The sequence below is a fragment of the Macaca thibetana genome, chromosome 11 (genome assembly GCF_024542745.1).
Source record: "Macaca thibetana thibetana isolate TM-01 chromosome 11, ASM2454274v1, whole genome shotgun sequence".
NCBI lineage: Eukaryota > Metazoa > Chordata > Mammalia > Primates > Cercopithecidae > Macaca > Macaca thibetana.
Window position 1 is genome coordinate 23,674,365 of NC_065588.1, and position 19,575 is coordinate 23,693,939.

Here is a 19,575-nt window from a genome sequence, read left to right on the forward strand (position 1 = left end):
GACTTTCCTTTAGCTAAACCATGAGCTCCTTGAGGGCTGGCCTCCTTAAAAATTGAATAAAAATAATAAAAATATCAATAAATCTGTGTTGAAATCAGTATATACAGTCTGATTTATGTATGCTGAAATTAAAATCATTGAATTTTTCAAAGTCAGCTTATAAAAGTGTTTTCTACTATTTTGTTTACTCTACTGAATTTACAATTATATAGAATTGAAGCTATCCACTCTTTATAATACTTTGGTGTTTGCAAATAATCCTCAAGCAGAATGAAAGTGAACAAACTTCACATCCTTATGGCTGACTGATGATAGAGGCAAAATGCATTTCATCACAATGTAACTTTGTGCAATTCACACAAAAAATGGAAATTTCAATGATGTAAAAGGTAAGTCACCTAATAATAACATTCTGGAACCATCACTGCTCACTGCAATTAGTCATTTAGTCTTCTTTTTCTGTTGTATGCACATAGTTAGAAATATAGATATAACCTACACAATTAGATTTTCAGGAGGGCATTATAACTTAGACTTTAGTGTGAAATTTCATTTGCATGTTTAAAACGGACCTAGGTGAACTCAAGCCGTGTATAGAATGTGTGTGATGTGCCATTTAAAGATGATTCCATTCAATAGCCATAAACAGAAAATCAGCAAGAACAAAAGAAACAGAACTTACCTATTGTGCTAACTCTGGCTGAAGGGCTAGCTAACGCTGCTGGGACAGAGGCTTTGAGGGGGCCTGCCCCACTGTTTATTCTCAGAGCTGGCATATGGGGAGAGGTGGGTGATGTGGGTGATTTGCCATCAGAGGTCTTGGGTTTAGCTGATAGGTTCAGTGGCTGTGCCACTTCATCCTGCAATGATCATTAGAACATGAGCTGTGATAAGGAAAGGCTGATCAAAAATGCCTAGAAAAACACAGGTATGCAGCCTGTCATTTCCCATCAAATTACTCTACCAATCAGTGATCTTAACATTCATTCTGAACATTACAGTATTTGGTTAGCTGCCAACATAATGTCTCCTTCAACTACACATTCCAAATACCTTTTGTATAAGAGAAAATACATGTGTACTCAACTATCCACAGAAAGCAGATAATTTTTATAACCTGTAAGAAATATTCTTAAAAAGCTACTCTTGGTACTATATTCATTTGTATTGAGAGATATTACACATTAGATTTGAAATATGATGTAGGTAGGTTTTTTTTTTTTTAAATCTCCAAAGAAAAGGGGTTGGATCTGATGCATGTTTGTACCCTGGTGCCTAGGCAGAGCACCTGGAACACCCACGATGGAGGACCACAGATAGTTGTGTGACTCCGATCAGAACTGCTCTCCAAATTCAACACACACACAAGAAACTTTCTAACTTTCTTAGAAAATAATCCTTTCTCCCTAGGTTTTGCAGAAACACCTTTGAAGTTGATCTAAAAATGAAAATAAACATAATAACATAACCCTAATATGTACAACTTATTTATATGTCATACTGTTCTAAACACTAAACAAACACCATGTTTTCAAAATCCAGATTTGTTTTCCAGGTTTTTCTTTTAGTATACTATATGTGTCATGAAGATCATGTGATCAGTTCAGCATGGTTGATGATTTCCAGCTGTTCTATGGTTTAACAGGTCAAAACACAGTTTATACTCTATTTTAAATCGTTCTTAGGTAATTTCATACATGAGACTTATGGATACAGTATCATTAAAATTTATATCACATCATATATGAATATAAGAATGAGATAATATTAACATTATATAACTTTTTAAATTGGAAATTGAAAGGGTTACTTTATTCCTTTTCTGTGCTCTAAAATTGGAATATCATGCCACTTGTTTATATATCAATGTTTACAATATATACAATTTTACATTAATATTATTGTAGAATAAAAACTTAGTTTCCACTTAGCTATTTCATGAGTTAAGAACATAAAATATTTACCAATAACAGGATGATCTGTTGAAAGTAGAAAAATTTTTAATCAAATGGGGTAGTCACGTGACATTAAAGTGTATGTTAATTACTGTATACAAAAGTTTAATGCACAGTTTTACCAAAAGAACCACTGAAATAAATCACTTTACAAAATGGTTAAATGGTAAAATATGACATCAATTTCAAGTTATATATATATATAAAATATATTGCCCAGGCTGGAGTGCAGTGGTGCAATCTTGGTTCATTGTGATCTCCACCTCCCAGTTCAAGTGATTCTCCTGCCTCAGCCTCCTGAGTAGCTGGGACTACAGGTGCACACCACCACATCTGGCTAATTTTTGTATTTTTAGTAGAGACGGGGTTTCACCATGTTGGCCAGGCTACTCTTGAACTCCTGACCTCAAGTGATCTGCCTGCCTTGGCCTCCCAAAGTGCTGGGATTACAGGCGTGAGCCATGGCACCTGGCTTCAAGTCTATATTTTTAAGTGGTTTAATATTATTAGATTATTATTTGATTCTGTGGTTATGTGCACTTAAGAATCCCATGAACAGACTAGGAAAAAAATTACTCTTGTAATACATCTTATTTCAGTTTATATTGTTTGTTTCAGTAAAATAAATTTTGAAAATTCATGAGATAATTCAAATTAGCAATCTTCTATGATGTCAGATACGTAAGAAATTAAAGATGATTATACCAAATCTATATTGATTCATAGGATCTTGACAGGAAGTAAAATAATTCCATGATTGATGCAACATATAATTTGGAGAAGTTTACTTTAGCATTTTAAAAACTACAGGGGCAATGGCCGGGTGCAGTGGCTCACACCTGTAATCCCAGGACTTTGAGAGGCCGAGGTGGGCAGATCACAAGGTCAGGAGATCGAGACTATCCTGGCCAACATGGTGAAACCTTGTCTCTACTAAAAATACAAAAAGTTAGCTGAGCATGGTAGCACGCACCTGTAGTCCCAGCTACTCAGGAGGCTGAGGCAGGAAAATCACTTGAACTGGAGAGGCTGAGGCTGCAGTGAGTGAGATCGTGCCACTGCACTGCAGCCTGGGCAATAGAGTGAGACTGTGTCAGGGGAAAAAAAAAAAAAAAAGCTATAGGGGCAATATTATCCCTAAATTGTTCAATCTGAAACATGGACCTGTTCAACCATAATCTCTATATATGATGTCTTATTTGGCAGCAGTATGGAAGTATTGTATCCTCACATTTTAATCTAGTATGAATGAATACTTCTCAGAATGTGGTTCACAGACTAGCACCATAAGCACACCTGGGAACTTGTTAGAAAGGCAAATTCTCTATCATAGAATCTAAGAGGATGGTTCCAACAACCTGTGTTTAACAATTATTCATTCCCAGGGGATTCTGATGTACACTTAAGCGTAAGAGCCACTGCCTCATATATTAATAATATAAAGGGAGACTATTGAAAAAGTTTTATTAGACTTTCAAATCCTTTAAAAAGCTTCTTCTGTATAAGAAGTTAACATTAAAAATATGTAATATTACCTCAGTGTTTAAAATACAATTGGGACATATTATATGCTAATAGTGGAAACATTCATACGCATAATAAATTGAATGTTACTGAGATTCCATGGGACAATAAAGATTAGAATCCAGATCTACTCTTGGTCAGTTAAGCCTAAATATCCTGACTGTCAGGGACTTTACTATTTACTACCCAGCTGTAAATATTCCAGGCTCTGTTTTCCCCTAGCAATGTAGTGCCTGTTTACTGCCTTCTGTGTGAAACTGACTTCTGACATGACGCCTTTAGAACTTCTTTTTGACATCATCATAACTCTTGCAAAAGTTTCGGGAGATACTTGGATCAAAGATGGCTGTTTTACTTGAATGTGAAGAAAAGAAAAAGAAACAAAACAAAAAAGCAAAACAAAGCAAAGCAAAGAGAAGGACTGTATTCCCAGAGTTGGAACAGGGAAGACTTTTATGAGCAGAGAGGAAACACAGTGTGAGTGTATAGTGAGGGGGGAATGGTAGTATTGATGAAGATGATGTGGATGTGGGTGCTGATGGGATGAAGTTTCATATGTCTTAGCTTTAAGCACTAATAACTATTATTTGCCCATGCTGAAAGATAACTATTCAAAACATTTATTAGAGCAAGAGACCCACTGAAAACTCTTAGTATGCACCTCCATTCAAGGCAGCACAGATGTCTGAAAGCCAAAAAGTGCAAGGCCCCAAGGACATAATAGAGGTTGACAGTTCCAAAGTTGATATAAATGTCATTCAAAATTGCCCTTTCCTTCTCTTCCATTGTGTGACCAGGCTAATGGTATATTAATAAGAACTCACATTCTTGATCTTTATATTGGTAACTGTATAAATAATTTTGACACATTATATGGTATTATTTCACAATTTTGTTCTTTTAATAATTTACTACTGAGCTGCTATACCAAATGCCTATTATTTATGAAGAATACAAAAATTACACCAGTTTCCCATTTTATATTAATTATTTTTCATTTGACTAGATGAAAATTTTAAAATCTTAACTATAAAATGGACATGGACAATTTATTTCTGGAATGCATTCTTATAATATGAATATGTGCAATAAAAGCTGAAGGTAAGACTTCTCTTTGTTTTTTACTTGTAATCTTATGTTGGAGAAATTCGAAAGCTTAACATGATTAACCCCTATTGTTACAAATAAAACACACATTTAAACATGTTAAATAAATTACTTATGAATAAAAGGATGTAATTTTCAAGGTCAAAAATAATTGAAAAAGATACTATTTCTATCAACTACACCATCAAGCAGTGAGCAAAGCAATTTCCTGTTAATTACTTGCCTAATAGTTAAATGAGGTTGCCAATTGGAACTTTTGAAAATAACATATTTCATAATTATTTCATTTATACACAAAGTAAGAGTTAAGAATTTAGTTATCTGCCTAGTAGCTCCAAACTTGTATATCATAAATATAAAGAAAGCATTCATGTTTAAGTAAATGTGTAAGTTAAACAAATTTTAACTAGTAGAAGGCTATAATTTACATTTATAGGGTTCATTATAAATATTCCAAAGAATTTATTTAAACTTCACGACTATGAAGTAATTACTAATCTTGTGGAGGAAAGTAAGGCTTAGAAAGTTCTAATGAAACCCAGGTTTTTGGACTCAACATACAATACTCTTTTAATTTCTGTGACAAATTTAATCTTAAATTTAAAAGGGCGTTGATGGAATGTAACTTCTGAAATTCAGTCCTAGCTATGTAATTCTGCTACACAATAACCGCATGAAAAATAACATATCTGCAATGAAATGATGTAATACAAACATTTGCCATTTTATACATAAAAATGTTAAGGCACAAATTTACTTGTCTTGGTGACTTGTTTTGTGCTTCTCTGTCCTCTACGCTATGTAGCACTGAAAATTTCCTTTAATACTAAAGAGTGGTTTGGACTATTCTTTTAGAAAAATCTCAAGAGTTCATGTATACATGATACAAGAAAATAATATTTTATATAACCAAACACAAGTTTTAGAAGCTCACTCATGATATAACTTCTTCTAATCAATTACTAGACTAATCTTAGTTTTCTGGGATAGAAGGCAAAGTAAGTAAAATCCAAATAAACATACAGGTCTGGGATGTTCCATTTACATAATTACAGCTACGATAACTTATCTGAAAGCTAACATCTCAATACCAGTTTGTGGTCACAGTAGTAGAAATACTATAGAGGCCTTAATCACTTAATCCCAGCCAATGACAATTTGCCACACAGATGAAAATAAATTGCATAAAGAATGTGGAACAAATATGTAGCCTTACATGCACTGAGGGAATACCAATTGTCACCATAAACTTATTCCACATAAACTTAAACACTATAAAATAAATATATAAAGTTAAAATATATTTCATTTAGTTGGTTTTCAAATAATTTATTCTAGAAGAAAATATTTTACTGTCACATAATTGTATAAAAGTCATAATTTTATCATGTACAAACACCAAATGATTCAGAGAAATCAAACATAATTTAACAAACAGAAAGCATTCTTAGCAATCCTGGGGTGTTATTTCTCTCTCCCCACTCCTTAGCTTTTCAATTCTTTGTTAAGGAGTTTTAATAGAGAACTAGATAATAGCGATCCAGGCATCCTAGAGAATTCTATTTGTTTCTGTTTCTCTGTTCTTCTTCTCACAACATGGAAATATACCCACATGTAGGTTGCTAGACCACAAAATGCACTACCGAGGACATGCACATGATTAAACCCTTCAGAATTTAAATTTCATCTTTATTTACATCTTTATTCACATCTTTATTCATTCTCATTATCTAATTGATGATTTGGCTCATTCCATATCACAGGTGTCTCAAAATTCCACTTCTTTAAATATTTACCTAAATTAATTATTGAAAATCAAAATTTATTTGGCAGTTAACACATGTATACCAGTCTTATGGCAACAGATAAGAACAGATACATTTATTCAATCATCCATACATTCATCCATTTATTATTTATCCAATGGTATTTCAACAATTTATTAATGGCTATTATATGCCAGGCATTAGAAACCCATAAACCAAAGGACATTTGGGCATGGAGCTTTGAGGCTTTTGTTTTACATGGTCAGTAATAAAATAAGTCCACTTACTTTTTATTTAAAACCTAGATATAGATTTAAGTGGAAGTGTGTGTGTGTGTTTAAACTTCTTTGAGAACAGTTTGTCTTTATACTCAATATAATGTTTCATTTATAAAAATACTTTGATTCTTCAACAGCCACACAATGACTAAATATATATATATGTGTGTGTGTGTGTGTGTGTGTGTATAAATAAAATTTCAGGCTTGTTCCTCTGCATGATTTGAAAATTGTGATTGTCCCCATGTTTATCATAAATACTCATGTGAAATAAGTAGCAGTAATAACAAATGGGGATGAGTAAAGGCATTCATGAAACATGTTGCAAAATTAATCATGTTGCCGCTATTATCGTCTCTGATGAAATAATCATATTAACCTAAGTACGGAAGTTACACGACAGCCTGAATTGCATAATGTGCGCTGTTGCTGCACCTCTCTTCCCTAGCTTGTGCACAACACTCATCCTTTCTCTTTCATTTTCTAACTCAATGCACTGCGGGAGCCCTCTTTCACCTCTCCTACCCAAATAAGGCATTTCTTTGCTACAGGTCCATAGAGGTTTACTAGAAGAAACAAAACAAGTAAACATCATGAGGATCTACAAAGAGATTGAAGTGTACCTGTCGAGCAGAACTTAAAGGAGAAAAGGTTTACGTTTATGTGCAAGAGTCAAAGTAATCTAAGACAAAAATAACTAACAATCTTGAAATTATTTTCTTAGTCCTCAAGGAATTAATAATCCTACTTACTTAGCCATCCCAACTCCTTATTTAATTAGTAGGTTCCTAAAATTCAAGTCTATCATTTTACATAGCACATAGTCTTGAAACCCCTTTTCGTGAACAGATGCTTACTTTTAGACTTACAAATTGCAAAATGCCTTGTTAACCAGGCAGAAAGAGCTCCAGGAATTCTTTGATAGGTATGCTTTTGCTTTGTTAATGCTACCATTAGACTTGATGGCCATTTAAATGTAAGTCTTATTTAGCTGAGGGTAATATTTTCTAGCATCTCATTTGGCTTCCTTATTTGCCATTTTACACTTTTGCTTAATGTATACCTGCTTCTTTTAAAAGTAGATGCTAGTAGTGTGGTTGGGGACATGTGCTTCATTGTGGAAATTGTATGTTTCTTTACATTTAATTTGCTGGCCCTTAATTAATTTAAAGGTATTCAAAGAGTACTCATCATTTTATTTGCTGTTTAAAATGCCCCCTGCTCACTTTCCCTTAGTATCTTAATATTTTCCTTATTTTCTGACTTTGTTGAATTAATGCCTCAATGCTGTAAATGATACGCGCAAGCACACACATATATTTAAAAATAAATAAAGAATAGTGTGGCTTCTAAAATATCAACTATACTGCACATTCCTTTTTTTTTTTTTTTTTTTTTTTGAGATGGAGTCTCGCTCTGTTGCCGAGGCTGGAGTGCAGTGGCGCGATCTCAGCTCACCACAAGTTCCGTCTCCCGGGTTCACGCCATTCTCCTGCCTCAGCCTCCCGAGTAGAGACGGGGTTTCACTGTGTTAGCCAGGGTGGTCTCGATCTCCTGACCTCGTGATCCACCCACCTAGGCCTCCCAAAGTATTGGGATTACAGGCGTGAGCCACCGTGCCTGGCCCCACATTCACTTTTTAATTTCAAAAATTGCCTTGAATTAATCCAAATAGCGCCATACCATTCCTTTTTACATTTTCCTTCCTTCTCTTTTAATATTTATTCTCCTTTCCCTTTAAGATCTCTAATTTAGCTTTTGAATTTTTCATTTTAGATTAACTATCTAACATTACTTTTTATTTCCAAAATGTCCTAAAAATACACCATATAAATACAGTTTCCATATATTTACCAAGAAGAATGTCATATTAGAAGACATTTAACCCACAATATCACATGAAAACCCACGCATAGAAATTCCACAGAGCAAGTTTTTCTAACTATACTTGAAAAGAGGAAGAATGGGAGGAATACAAGTGTCAACAATAATGTGTGATGAAGAACAGCTATAGTTATAACATGAGCCAGTAGGAAACGTATGGTGTTTCCAATTCAACTTTGTTTAACCTCTGGTCCCCAGACAACTTCAAATTCCTAATAATAATGGTTATTTTGTCCTATAGTGTTCATTACAGCTGGATGATTGCTGTTATCTTTTAAAATGATTAACAGTTCTTCTACCAAGAGGCTAAAAGGAAGCATAGAGCAGTAAGAATTGATGTTAAATAATCACATGTTAAAAGTTCCTCTTTTTAACCTCTAAATGTAAATCTCCAAAAGCTTTTAAAAATGCTTTAGAGAAATTAAGGAGTTGGTCGCTCTTGTACAAGAAAATGTAATGTGTTTTTGACACCACCTGGTAAGTCCTTAAATTTATAATTACAAAGCATTTGTCATTGTTGCTTTCTTGTTAGTTCCACTTGAAGATTTGTATACAAACATAAGCCAAGAACTACAAAACTGTTAAATGATGGAATAGATTCATTAAAAAAAAGTAAAACAGGAGCTCACAGAGCAATATAACTTTATAAAACAAAGAAATAGAAGTCATGCTGATCAAATTCTACTGTCATCTCTATGTTGGAAATGGCATTTCCACCTGAACCAAAATGTACAAAATGAGCACATCAGCATCTCTACTGGAATCTACAAAAGGAATTACTATCAAAAGGAAAGCAGAACAATATAACATCATCAAAGCAAATCCGTGGTAGAAGGTTTGATCCATTGGAATCATATAAAAGAGAAGTAAAAATACCACATGAAGGCATGGATAGCCCATTGAGGGGGGAAAAAACTGATGAAAATATTAATGAAACACTGATGAACTTGAAACAAAACAAAATGAAACACTTTGAAGGACTCTCAGAGGGCTCCAAAATTCCTTTTCAAAATATATATCTATGGCTCTCTGAGAGATTTATGTTTTCTCAGATCTTTGAAAAGTTTGGTCTGGTTATATGCAGATAGACCATCTTTAGATAGCAACCTGGCAGAATGGGAGAAATAATAGTAAGCATCATTATGCATAAGTCATTTATTACGAGCTCCAATTAATTACATCAAAGAGACATTCCCAGTGCTCACATACATGCATGTACAGCTCCTATGGCACAAATCCCTAACAGTCTGGTGAACCCACTATAACTGACTGTTTAATGAGTAATGACAGTTACAACAATTAACTGATATAAACCATGCATTGGTTTATATTTGGGAGATGAGTGAAGGCCAAATTGTCTAAGGCACAGAACCTTGGAGAAGGACAGGTGTGTAGGGGGGTGTGTGTGTGTGTGTGTGTATGTGTTTAATGGATTAGACATTAGAATGAAACACGAAGCAAGAAAAGGCTAGGGAAGCCTAAGGCAGCACCCTAGTGTTATTGACTAACATTCATATCACTGTATTTCATTTTATTGTGTTGTTTTCTTGAATTGTTGATGGCTAAATAATCAAATTGCAAATACTTTAAGAAAGCTTTCCTTTTTAAAGTGTTCTGAGTATACTCTTTACACCCACATATACCTTGAATAGAAAAAAATTTACTAAATACTATTAACTACTAAATGTTTAATGGATACTGGAGATTAATGAATAACTAACTTGATAAATTCAAAGTTTTCCCTATTGTTTTTATTATAGCATTTCAAAAGTTATTTACGTTTATGTACAATGCACATACACATCCAGCAAATGTTACTTTGACTTGTGAATAACAGAATAGGAACATATGCAATATCAAAATGGATCCCTCTATATTTAAATCTCTTGTAATGAATTCTCCTCCCCACTTGAATTTCAGTTCGTCTCAGTCTTCAGAACTTTGCTCCCTTGCTTTCCTCTTAAGAGTTGAAAGTTTGATGTCCCTGGGACTCACTGCTTTCTACTCAGAGATGTCTGCTAAGAAAGCCATTGTCAGGAACTACTTAGCCACAGGCTTCCTCCTATTCATGTAACTTGAGTCTTGACTAGGTCAGTACATCCAAACTACAACTCTTTTCATTCCATTCATTACAGACAGAGAAAAAGGGGCAGTCACTGAAGACAAAAGGTAAAAAGTCCAAAAATAAGTAAAAATAAAATTTAAATGCAAAACTCACTTCTCGTACCATACTTAGCTTTAACCTAGACTGAGATCTACTCCTCAGGTTAAGAGCAGTACAGTAATAGTGATATAGGAGTTAGTAAGAAATTATTTAGGCAGTTTGTGAGGATAAAGGAGTTCTCAGTGGAATTTTCCTTTAATAAAAAGCAGCCCCTAAAACATTTCTAAAAAAAGTAGCCTGAGAAATCAAACCGCAAGCATAGATAAGCAAGCTAGAAGCTTGCATAGGTAAATGCCTGCAGCTATGCCAGAAGCCAGGTACCTTCAACATGGAGGTATCTCCTCCCTTCTCTTTGTCCCTGTGTGAGTGTCGCGGTACTTGCCAGATAAACTCAATTTGCATAATAAAAGATTCACAGACTATGTAAATAGCACACCTGACACCTGGTCAAAGCAATCTCCTGGGCCCTACGTAAATCAAATAGGACCTCCTCAAACCCCTCTGTAAAATGGACCACATCTCTTCCCAAACCCAGAAACCCGCTTGAGTATCCCCTTCCTCCGCAGGAAGAAGTGCTCTCACTCGTTCGTCCCCTTCCTCCGCAGGAGGAAGTGCTCTCACTCTCTCTCTCCCCTTTTGTCTATTAAACTTTCCGCTCTTAAACCCACGCCGTGTGTGTGTGTGTGTGTGTGTGTGTGTGTGTGTGTGTGTGTCCGCAGTTTTGCTCTCCTTAGCACAAGATCACGAACCTTGAGTATTTCCCCAGACAACAAGGCCACTTAATTAGCAATTTTCCTTTATGAACACAAAATTAGAACAGTTGTGCCATCTACCCCTGTCTCTTCTTTTTCCCCTAAGTGGTGGGTTAATTCTTTAATTTGTGACACAAACACTATTCCCAAGAGAATGATAGGTCATGAGAGAGAAGAAATTTATACACTAGAAGATAAAACATTTTAAGGCAACGTAAGTGACTAGGAAACTTCGATAGTGAAATAAATATCATTATGATTAAAACAATGTCATGAAGGAAGAGTTTTACGGGGAAAAACATTTCTTGTATTTCATTTCATTTGGATTATTTAGATTGAATTCTTTGTTACTAAAGTGATTGACTCTTGGATTTGAATTTTGGATATCAGGTGTTTAATTTTTTTAACTTTTCATAAAGTTATCAATTCTTTATTCTGTGAATCCTTAGACCACCTTTTTTTTTTTTTCTTGAAGAGTCTGAAAACTTACAAAAATATATCAAGGGCATGAGTTGTTGGAAGATTAAGTCTCAAAAATTTGCTTTCTGTATTAGATGAATTTTTATTAGAAATGACCTAAAGATTATTTTCCCCTCCTCAACATAGTCATCAAATCAATTATTTCTCATTATGATTGACTTAAAGTGTTTTTTCCTTTTTTCTTCTAATTAATCTATTAGTGAATAAATAAAAGGCACAGTATAAGTCTATTTGAATACAGGAATTATACATTATATATTTTTTACATATTTTTACCTGAGAACTTCTCCCTACATCAAAAGAAATGCTAATTTTATAATGCAATTTTGTCATGGAGAAAGCTAGTTTTTAAAGAAGAAATAAATGCTTAAAGCCCAATACACTATTTGTTACACAAACATTTTGAAGAGTAAGTTAAACATTACAAAACTATGAAAGTATGTTTAGTGGGTTTCATAACCTAAAAACTTCTAACTTTTAAAAATAATTTAAATTATTATATAGCAGTTCACTTTTCAGGGCTGATTTTCTAATACGATTTACTCCTTGACATCTAAATTTTACAAGTTACAAAACATCTCCATATATTTTATTTTATTCTTACAGCAAGAATACGAGATATCATCAACCCCACTTCACAGATAAAGAGAAGGAGGTTGAAGATATTCAAAAATTTGCTAACAGTCATACCTTTAAGAAGCCTCGGACTTGAACCCAAGTCACAGAGGTGTAAGCTTAGGCAACTTTTCAAAGCTGCTTCTCTATTATTTAAATGCCAATAGGAAAAATAATCATTAAGTAATAATTTCTTTGAAAACTTAGACTGCAATCACGTAATTTCTTTTCAATTCTGAAGAATTTTTTTATACCTCATAGATAGGGGCCTTGTAATGCTCAATTTGAGTAATAGTGGTCGAGACCCTCACAAAATTTTTATGACACTAAATCATGAAGTATTCTAACATAGTAGCTATAATAAATTCAAAATGTATTCAGAATCCTAAAATTTATATCAAAAGAATACATATTTCAAATAAACACCATGAACATCCTTAACACTATTATTCATATAGACCTATTTGCCTTCAACTTAATACACATGTCAATTTATATACATCCAATTCCTTTCCAGTCACTTGGAGAGGAAGTAATACTGCAAGAAATGAAGGAGAGGATGGAAAAGACCTTTAGCCCACTTACTGGCTCAGCCAAAGGCTACGAATCCATCCCAGGTTTATTTCAAATGAGTTGTGTCAAAGGTTACCCACCGGCCATTTTATAGTGATTTATAGCTGATGTCTGCAAATCTCCTTTATTTTAATGATAACCTCAATAGAGTCATTAAGGCATTCTTTGTCTTCATGGCAGTGACCAGGAGAGAACTGATGTCTTTAAAGAATTCCAAGGGGTGATGACTATTTATACAGAATGTCAGTTAAGGCCAGTTTTTATGTTGTGCTCTGAAGACAAAATATTTTTTCTCAACATATTAAAGATGCTTTGCTTGATGATATATTCTGCCTATTGATACTATAATGTTACATTCAAGGTATGGGTCAAAGAAAATTCAAATAAAGATGAAAAGGCTTAGAACTGAGCACCAGGTAAGAGTTTGATCTTAATTATAACGATTTTGAATTTGTACTAAAGCTCTCACAGCATAATGATTCTTAAGTGTCTATACTGAGTTAAGCATGTCATGAAGCATGAGGAATTGCAAGATTGATTTATCAGATATTCATTTAAGAAACAGTCGATTAAAATAATTAATGTGTAGTGAAATTCAGCTGTAATGCTCCTTGTTTAATTTTTCACAGCCCATAACATTAAAAGAATAATACATTTAACAGTCTGAATTCCATAAAAGACTTTATATAGTAACTCTAAAGACATCATTACAGAAGAGTTTTCATCACACCTTTTAGAATGAATTAAAGAGAAAGAATGGGTATATTTGCCTTAGATTTTATCTTATTTTGAATGTTGCTTTGGTCCATTACATTGCCAGATAAAATTGATCTGTATTCTTGATTATTGTTGTATGGGATAGCGCGCGCACACACACACGTACACATATAAATATATGGTCATGTACTATATAGGAACACCAACATTTTGGTCAACCATAGACTGCTTGTATGACAGTAGTCCCACAAGATTATACTACTATATTTTTACTGTACTTTTTCTATGTTTAGATACACAAATACCATTTTGTTACACCTGCCTAAACTATTCAGTAGAGTAACATACTGTACAGGTTTGCAGCCTAGAAGCAATAGGTTGTATCATGTAACCTAAGTGTGTAGTAGTCTATACCATTCTAGGTTTGTATAAGTATATGCTATGATGTTTATGCAAAAATGAAATCACCCAATAACACGTTTCTTAGGACACATCCCCATCATTAAGTGTGTGTGACTATACATACATATAATATATCCATACATATAATATAAATGAATATGTCTTTGTGTGGGTGGGAAGTTTCTCTGCCACTTTTGAGAACTTTTTTTGGCATAAAAGAGAAGCAGAGAAAAATAACCTTACAAAATGAAAGAAAATTTGTTCCCTCCTGAAACTTTATTTGAACTATCAATTAAACAATATAAAAAAACTGGACACTATTTGTATAGGCTGGGTCCTTTATTTCAGAATCGACTTGATTCTTCAGCAGCTTGCGTAAGGGAGGTCACTCACTTAAAGATGTATTCATAGTATACTAACTAATGGAGGTAATGCATAAAACAGAATGCCAATTAATTCATTTATACATGACCTAAATAGCGCTGAGTTTCCTACAGTACACCTTTCCTAATTTCAAGATATCTACAAAAGCCAATTTCACAATCAGAACCAGGGCAAAAAGAGGTAAATGGTGAATACTTTATTCAAAGCACAGTAAGGGCTGGGAAGTAAGGCATGGTTCACTATAGATAATATCTCCCCAGTGATCAAAGGCTCATATTTCCTAAATCCAGTATATTTTACCTAGACTGACAAGTTAAATAAGAACAAATCTTACTTTTAAATTGCATAATCTTTTTGTATAAATAACATTGTTTCATTTCTCTTAGGTACAATCTTATTCTACTCATACTGCATTATCTTCCAATGATCCAAACCATTGACCTTTGATAATTTATTTATTCTTCTAAAAGAAGTAGAGCATTAATTACATGCCAAGTATTGTGCTTGGTGCTAAGGATGATTAAGCTATAATCCCTACCCTCATGGGACTCAGGATCATACAAGGGAAGACAAGTACAATGAAGTATTATAAGGGTGCTTTGATAGTATTCAAGGAGTATGTGTTTGTGCAGTGGGGTGACATGCGATGTAATAGCCAATTCTATTTAGAATTCTATATAGAAATGATGGTTTAAATGGATATTATGTTACTAGTGGTGCTAAAAAAGAGAGAAAAGTAAAATGAACAGGGCAGAAACAACCCAGAGAAGTCCAGTGTCACAAACATAGGCAAAAAGAAGTGAAATCGCATGATACCTGAGAAAGTGATTTCGTTTGAAGTATACATTTCTGGAACTGGGAAAAAGGCAGAAGTATTAATTAGCCTAGTGAGGTAGGTGGGGCTAGATTGCAGAATGCCATGGTAAGGAGGTTAGACTTCATTTGTTACACACTTGTATCTTTACATTTTCATTCTTCTTAAATTCACTCACCAAGTTCTACAGATGTATTACACTCAACCTTGTTTCTTTCTCCAAAATTCAGGTAAAATCCAACCTTTTATTCGTTCATAACTATGTGTCCTTGCACAGACTGTTTTCATTTTACTTCAAAAACCCTCTAACTGTCACATCTTCTGGAACCCTTTTCCTTATTCTCCTATTTCTCCCCAGGTTATGTTACCAACTTTCTTCCTTACCTCCATATTATTCTTTGATTAGCACTTCGCCTACAGTATTTTAATTGTTGGCTTACTTGTTTGTTTTCCCCATTACATTGTACTGTGTGTTAATTGCTGTTCTTTTTTTATTCAACCAAAGTGTCCAGTATATTAGAGGTGCTCAAAAGGTTTACTGAAGAATCCTTTATAGAAGTTGTTTTGACATTTCTAAAAGTAATTCTAGAAACCTCATCTATGAATAACAGTCATTACATGATTTTTAAAAATTTATATAAACAACATATTGCTTTAAGCAAAATGTAAAGTCTCTTACTTGGAACAGATCAACAACATGTCTCTTTCCCACAGAAAACATTCTCATCTCTCCTTACCCAATAGAAGATAACTCATTTATGACAAGTTATATTTTATTAACTATCTATTCTAAGTGGATCTTGTGTGTGTTTTTTTTTTTTTGAGACGGAGTCTCACTCTGTCCCCCTTGCTGGAGTGCAGTGGCCGGATCTCAGCTCACTGCAAGCTCCGCCTCCCGGGTTCAGGCCATTCTCCTGCCTCAGCCTCCCGAGTAGCTGGGACTACAGGCGCCCGCCACCTCGCCCGGCTAGTTTTTTTGTATTTTTTAGTAGAGACGGGGTTTCACTGTGTTAGCCAGGATGGTCTCGATCTCCTGACTTCGTGATCCACCCGTCTCGGCCTCCCAAAGTGCTGGGATTACAGGCTTGAGCCACCGCGCCCGGCCAGATCTTGTTTTTTAAAGCAGGACTCAAATATATTTTGAAAAAACATATTTTTAAAAATCATATTTCTTTTTGTCTTATTAAATTCTCAATGTCTTATTTTATATGCCCATATTCTAAAAAAATATAGCTATACAAAAGTTCAAAGTTCACCTTAACAATAGCTAGAAAGCAATTACTGCAGTTAAAAAAAACTTTATACAGACACATTCTCTTAGATTGTGTTGTATTCATAAGCATAATTTTGCAAAGATTGAAACAGTGAAAACTATATTACAAACTGTGATAACTAGGGTTCAATTCATATTAAGATTTATTCTTATAACATAAACATTAATCAAGTGTACATTTGTTAAGAGCCTATTAGGGGCCAGCTATTTAAATTTCAATAGACAGAAGACATGTTTCTAATGTGATCCATCCTATAGATTTGATATCTCCTTCACTTATTTTGTTGTAACTCCATCAATTATAGTCCCAGATAAAACAGATCAGAATTCTAGTTCGGTGTAACTTAATGAATGCTAATAGAAAAAGATAAGCAAAACCAAAACAAACACAAATTACCTAGAGGTTCTTTTAAAATGGGACCAGAATCATCATTTTTTTAGATAAATCACAGCACTATTTGCATGAAAACTGGCACTAAAAATTCCATCATTTGACCCAAAATTCTTGTCTTGCCCTGTATTCATGTAGGGTTGACCTGAATATTGAGCTCCTACTGATTTAAAATGAAACTTTGATCCTCAGAAGAGTTGCATAGAGAAGTATAGAAAACACAAATCTGTACCTATTTAAAGACATTCCTGTTGCTGTCATAATGCTTCTTAAAACATACTTCACAACAGTATTTTTTTTCTTATGTTATTTTAAGTGCTACTGGAAATACCACAAGAGAAGAATTTTTGTAGTATTTCATCCTTTCTATTTCTGGTCTTTATTTTTCTCTTATTTATGAAATATCTACACTGCCAAAAGTTATTAAAATTGTAAAGCAAATCATAACAGCTCAAATTATACAATAAAGTACAAAAAAATAAGATTACTTGGTTTTTAAAAGGTCCAATTTAAATGAAAGTCTCCCACAGAATCCCAATGCTGGAAATTGGCCTTGCAAAGAACTATAACAGAGCTTTAAGAAAATACAATTTGTGGTTTCATGAAAATGTGAGGTTATTAGACTTTTTTGGTATTGGGCAAAAATGTGAGAGAAAAAATATTTTTATCTATTTGAGTATACATTGTTTCTTTCATATTGTTCTAAGACTGGAAAAATGGAAATTCTCTTTATTTTCTATAAATTTAGAGGTCTGATCCTCATCTTTTAAAAAACCCAAATCATAAAATATATTTCTTAAACTGTTGGCTTCTGAAAGTGTCACCCAATGGAATCAGCTAGTTCACATTTGAAAATGCAACTGCTAAAAGCTGTGGGATATTGCAATTTAAGTCCTGCAGCTCACAAGGCGAAGTGTGTAATTATAAGAAGCATCAAAAGATACTATCTACAAGGAGATTCAGGACTAGAAAAGGAGGACGTTCTTCCCATTACAACCTGGTATATGACTCAGGTTTACAGAAATTCCTACCTATTCTTAATATCTAGAAACTTCTATGTTTCAAGCAGCAGTCTGACAATCAGTTTCTTAGCAATATTCAATAATTCTGAACCATTGAGAGTACCTGTTTCAAATTTAATATTTATAAGTTGAAGATTTCAATGAGCAAAATTTTTATTTCAGTATAGACAAAATTTTAAATATATATTCAATTTAAATAAGAGATATAAAATTACTCTGCGCTGGCCGTGGTGGCTCATGTCTGTAACCCCAGCACTTTGGGAGGCCGAGGTGGGTGGATCACCTGAGGTCAGGAGTTGGAGACCAGCCTGACCAACATGGTGAAACCCCATCTCTACTAAAAATACAAAAATTAGCTGGGTGTGCTGGCAGGCGCCTGTAGTCCCAGCTACTCGGGAAGCTGAGACAGGAGAATTGTTTGAACCTAGGAGGCAGAGGTTGAAGTGAGCCGAGGTTGAGCCACTGAACTCCAGCCTGGGCGACAGAGCTAGACTCCATCTCAAAAAAAAAAAAAAAAAAAAATTGCTCTGTTTCCTTTAAAAATAGTTTTTCTAAATTTCAAATAGGTAGTCCGTGTTTCTTTCTTTCTTTCTTTTTTTTTTTTGAGACGGAGTCTCGCTCTGTCGCCCAGGCTGGAGTGCAGTGGCCGAATCTCAGCTCACTGCAAGCTCCGCCTCCCAGGTTCACGCCATTCTCCTGCCTCAGCCTCCCGAGTAGCTGGGACTACAGGCGCCCGCCACCTCGCCCGGCTAGTTTTTTGTATTTTTTAGTGGAGACGGGGTTTCACCATGTTAGCCCATGTTGGGATGGTCTCCATCTGCTGACCTCGTGATCCGCCCGTCTCGGCCTCCCAAAGTGCTGGTATTACAGGCTTGAGCCACCGCGCCCGGCCGTCCATGTTTCTTATGTTCTCCAACTTTACAATACATAAGACAAGGAATATGTGTGCCTACAAATTCCTCTGATCATATTACACAGACTCTAAACAATTCACTTAATGTAAATTATACCACTGCATCTGCTGAAGACTTTCCCCCCCACATTTTTTTTTTTTTTTTTTTTTTTTTTTTTTTTTTTTTTTTTGAGACGGAGTCTTGCTGTGTCACCCAGGCTGGAGTGCAATGGCCAGATCTCGGCTCACTGCAAGCTCCGCCACCCGGGTTCACGCCATTCTCCTGCCTCAGCCTCCCGAGTAGCTGGGACTACAGGCACCCGCCACCTCGCCCGGCTAGTTTTTTTTTTGTATTTTTTATTAGAGACGGGGTTTCACCGTGTTAGCCAGGATGGTCTCGATCTCCTGACCTCGTGATCCGCCCGTCTCGGCCTCCCAAAGTGCTGGGATTACAGGCTTGAGCCACCGCGCCCGGCCTCCCCCCCACATTTAATACTAATCAAGTCATACCATTTCTGGTCTTTGTTTTAAAAACCCTAATTAAGAATGACTGGGTTCTTCAGCTGATTATTAGCAGTAATG

At 34.7% G+C, this 19,575-nt stretch overlaps 1 protein-coding gene across 19 annotated transcripts in view; it reads right to left on the reverse strand.

The window, feature by feature from the left end:
* Positions 1-19,575, reverse strand: part of SOX5 (SRY-box transcription factor 5) — a 1,034,891-nt gene that overhangs the window by 45,613 nt on the left and 969,703 nt on the right. For all 19 annotated transcript variants that reach the window (XM_050746696.1, XM_050746702.1, XM_050746700.1 and 16 more), the window contains one exon: positions 683-860. In XM_050746696.1, the coding sequence (XP_050602653.1) occupies positions 683-860 (178 nt within the window). The remainder of the gene's footprint in view (positions 1-682; positions 861-19,575) is intronic.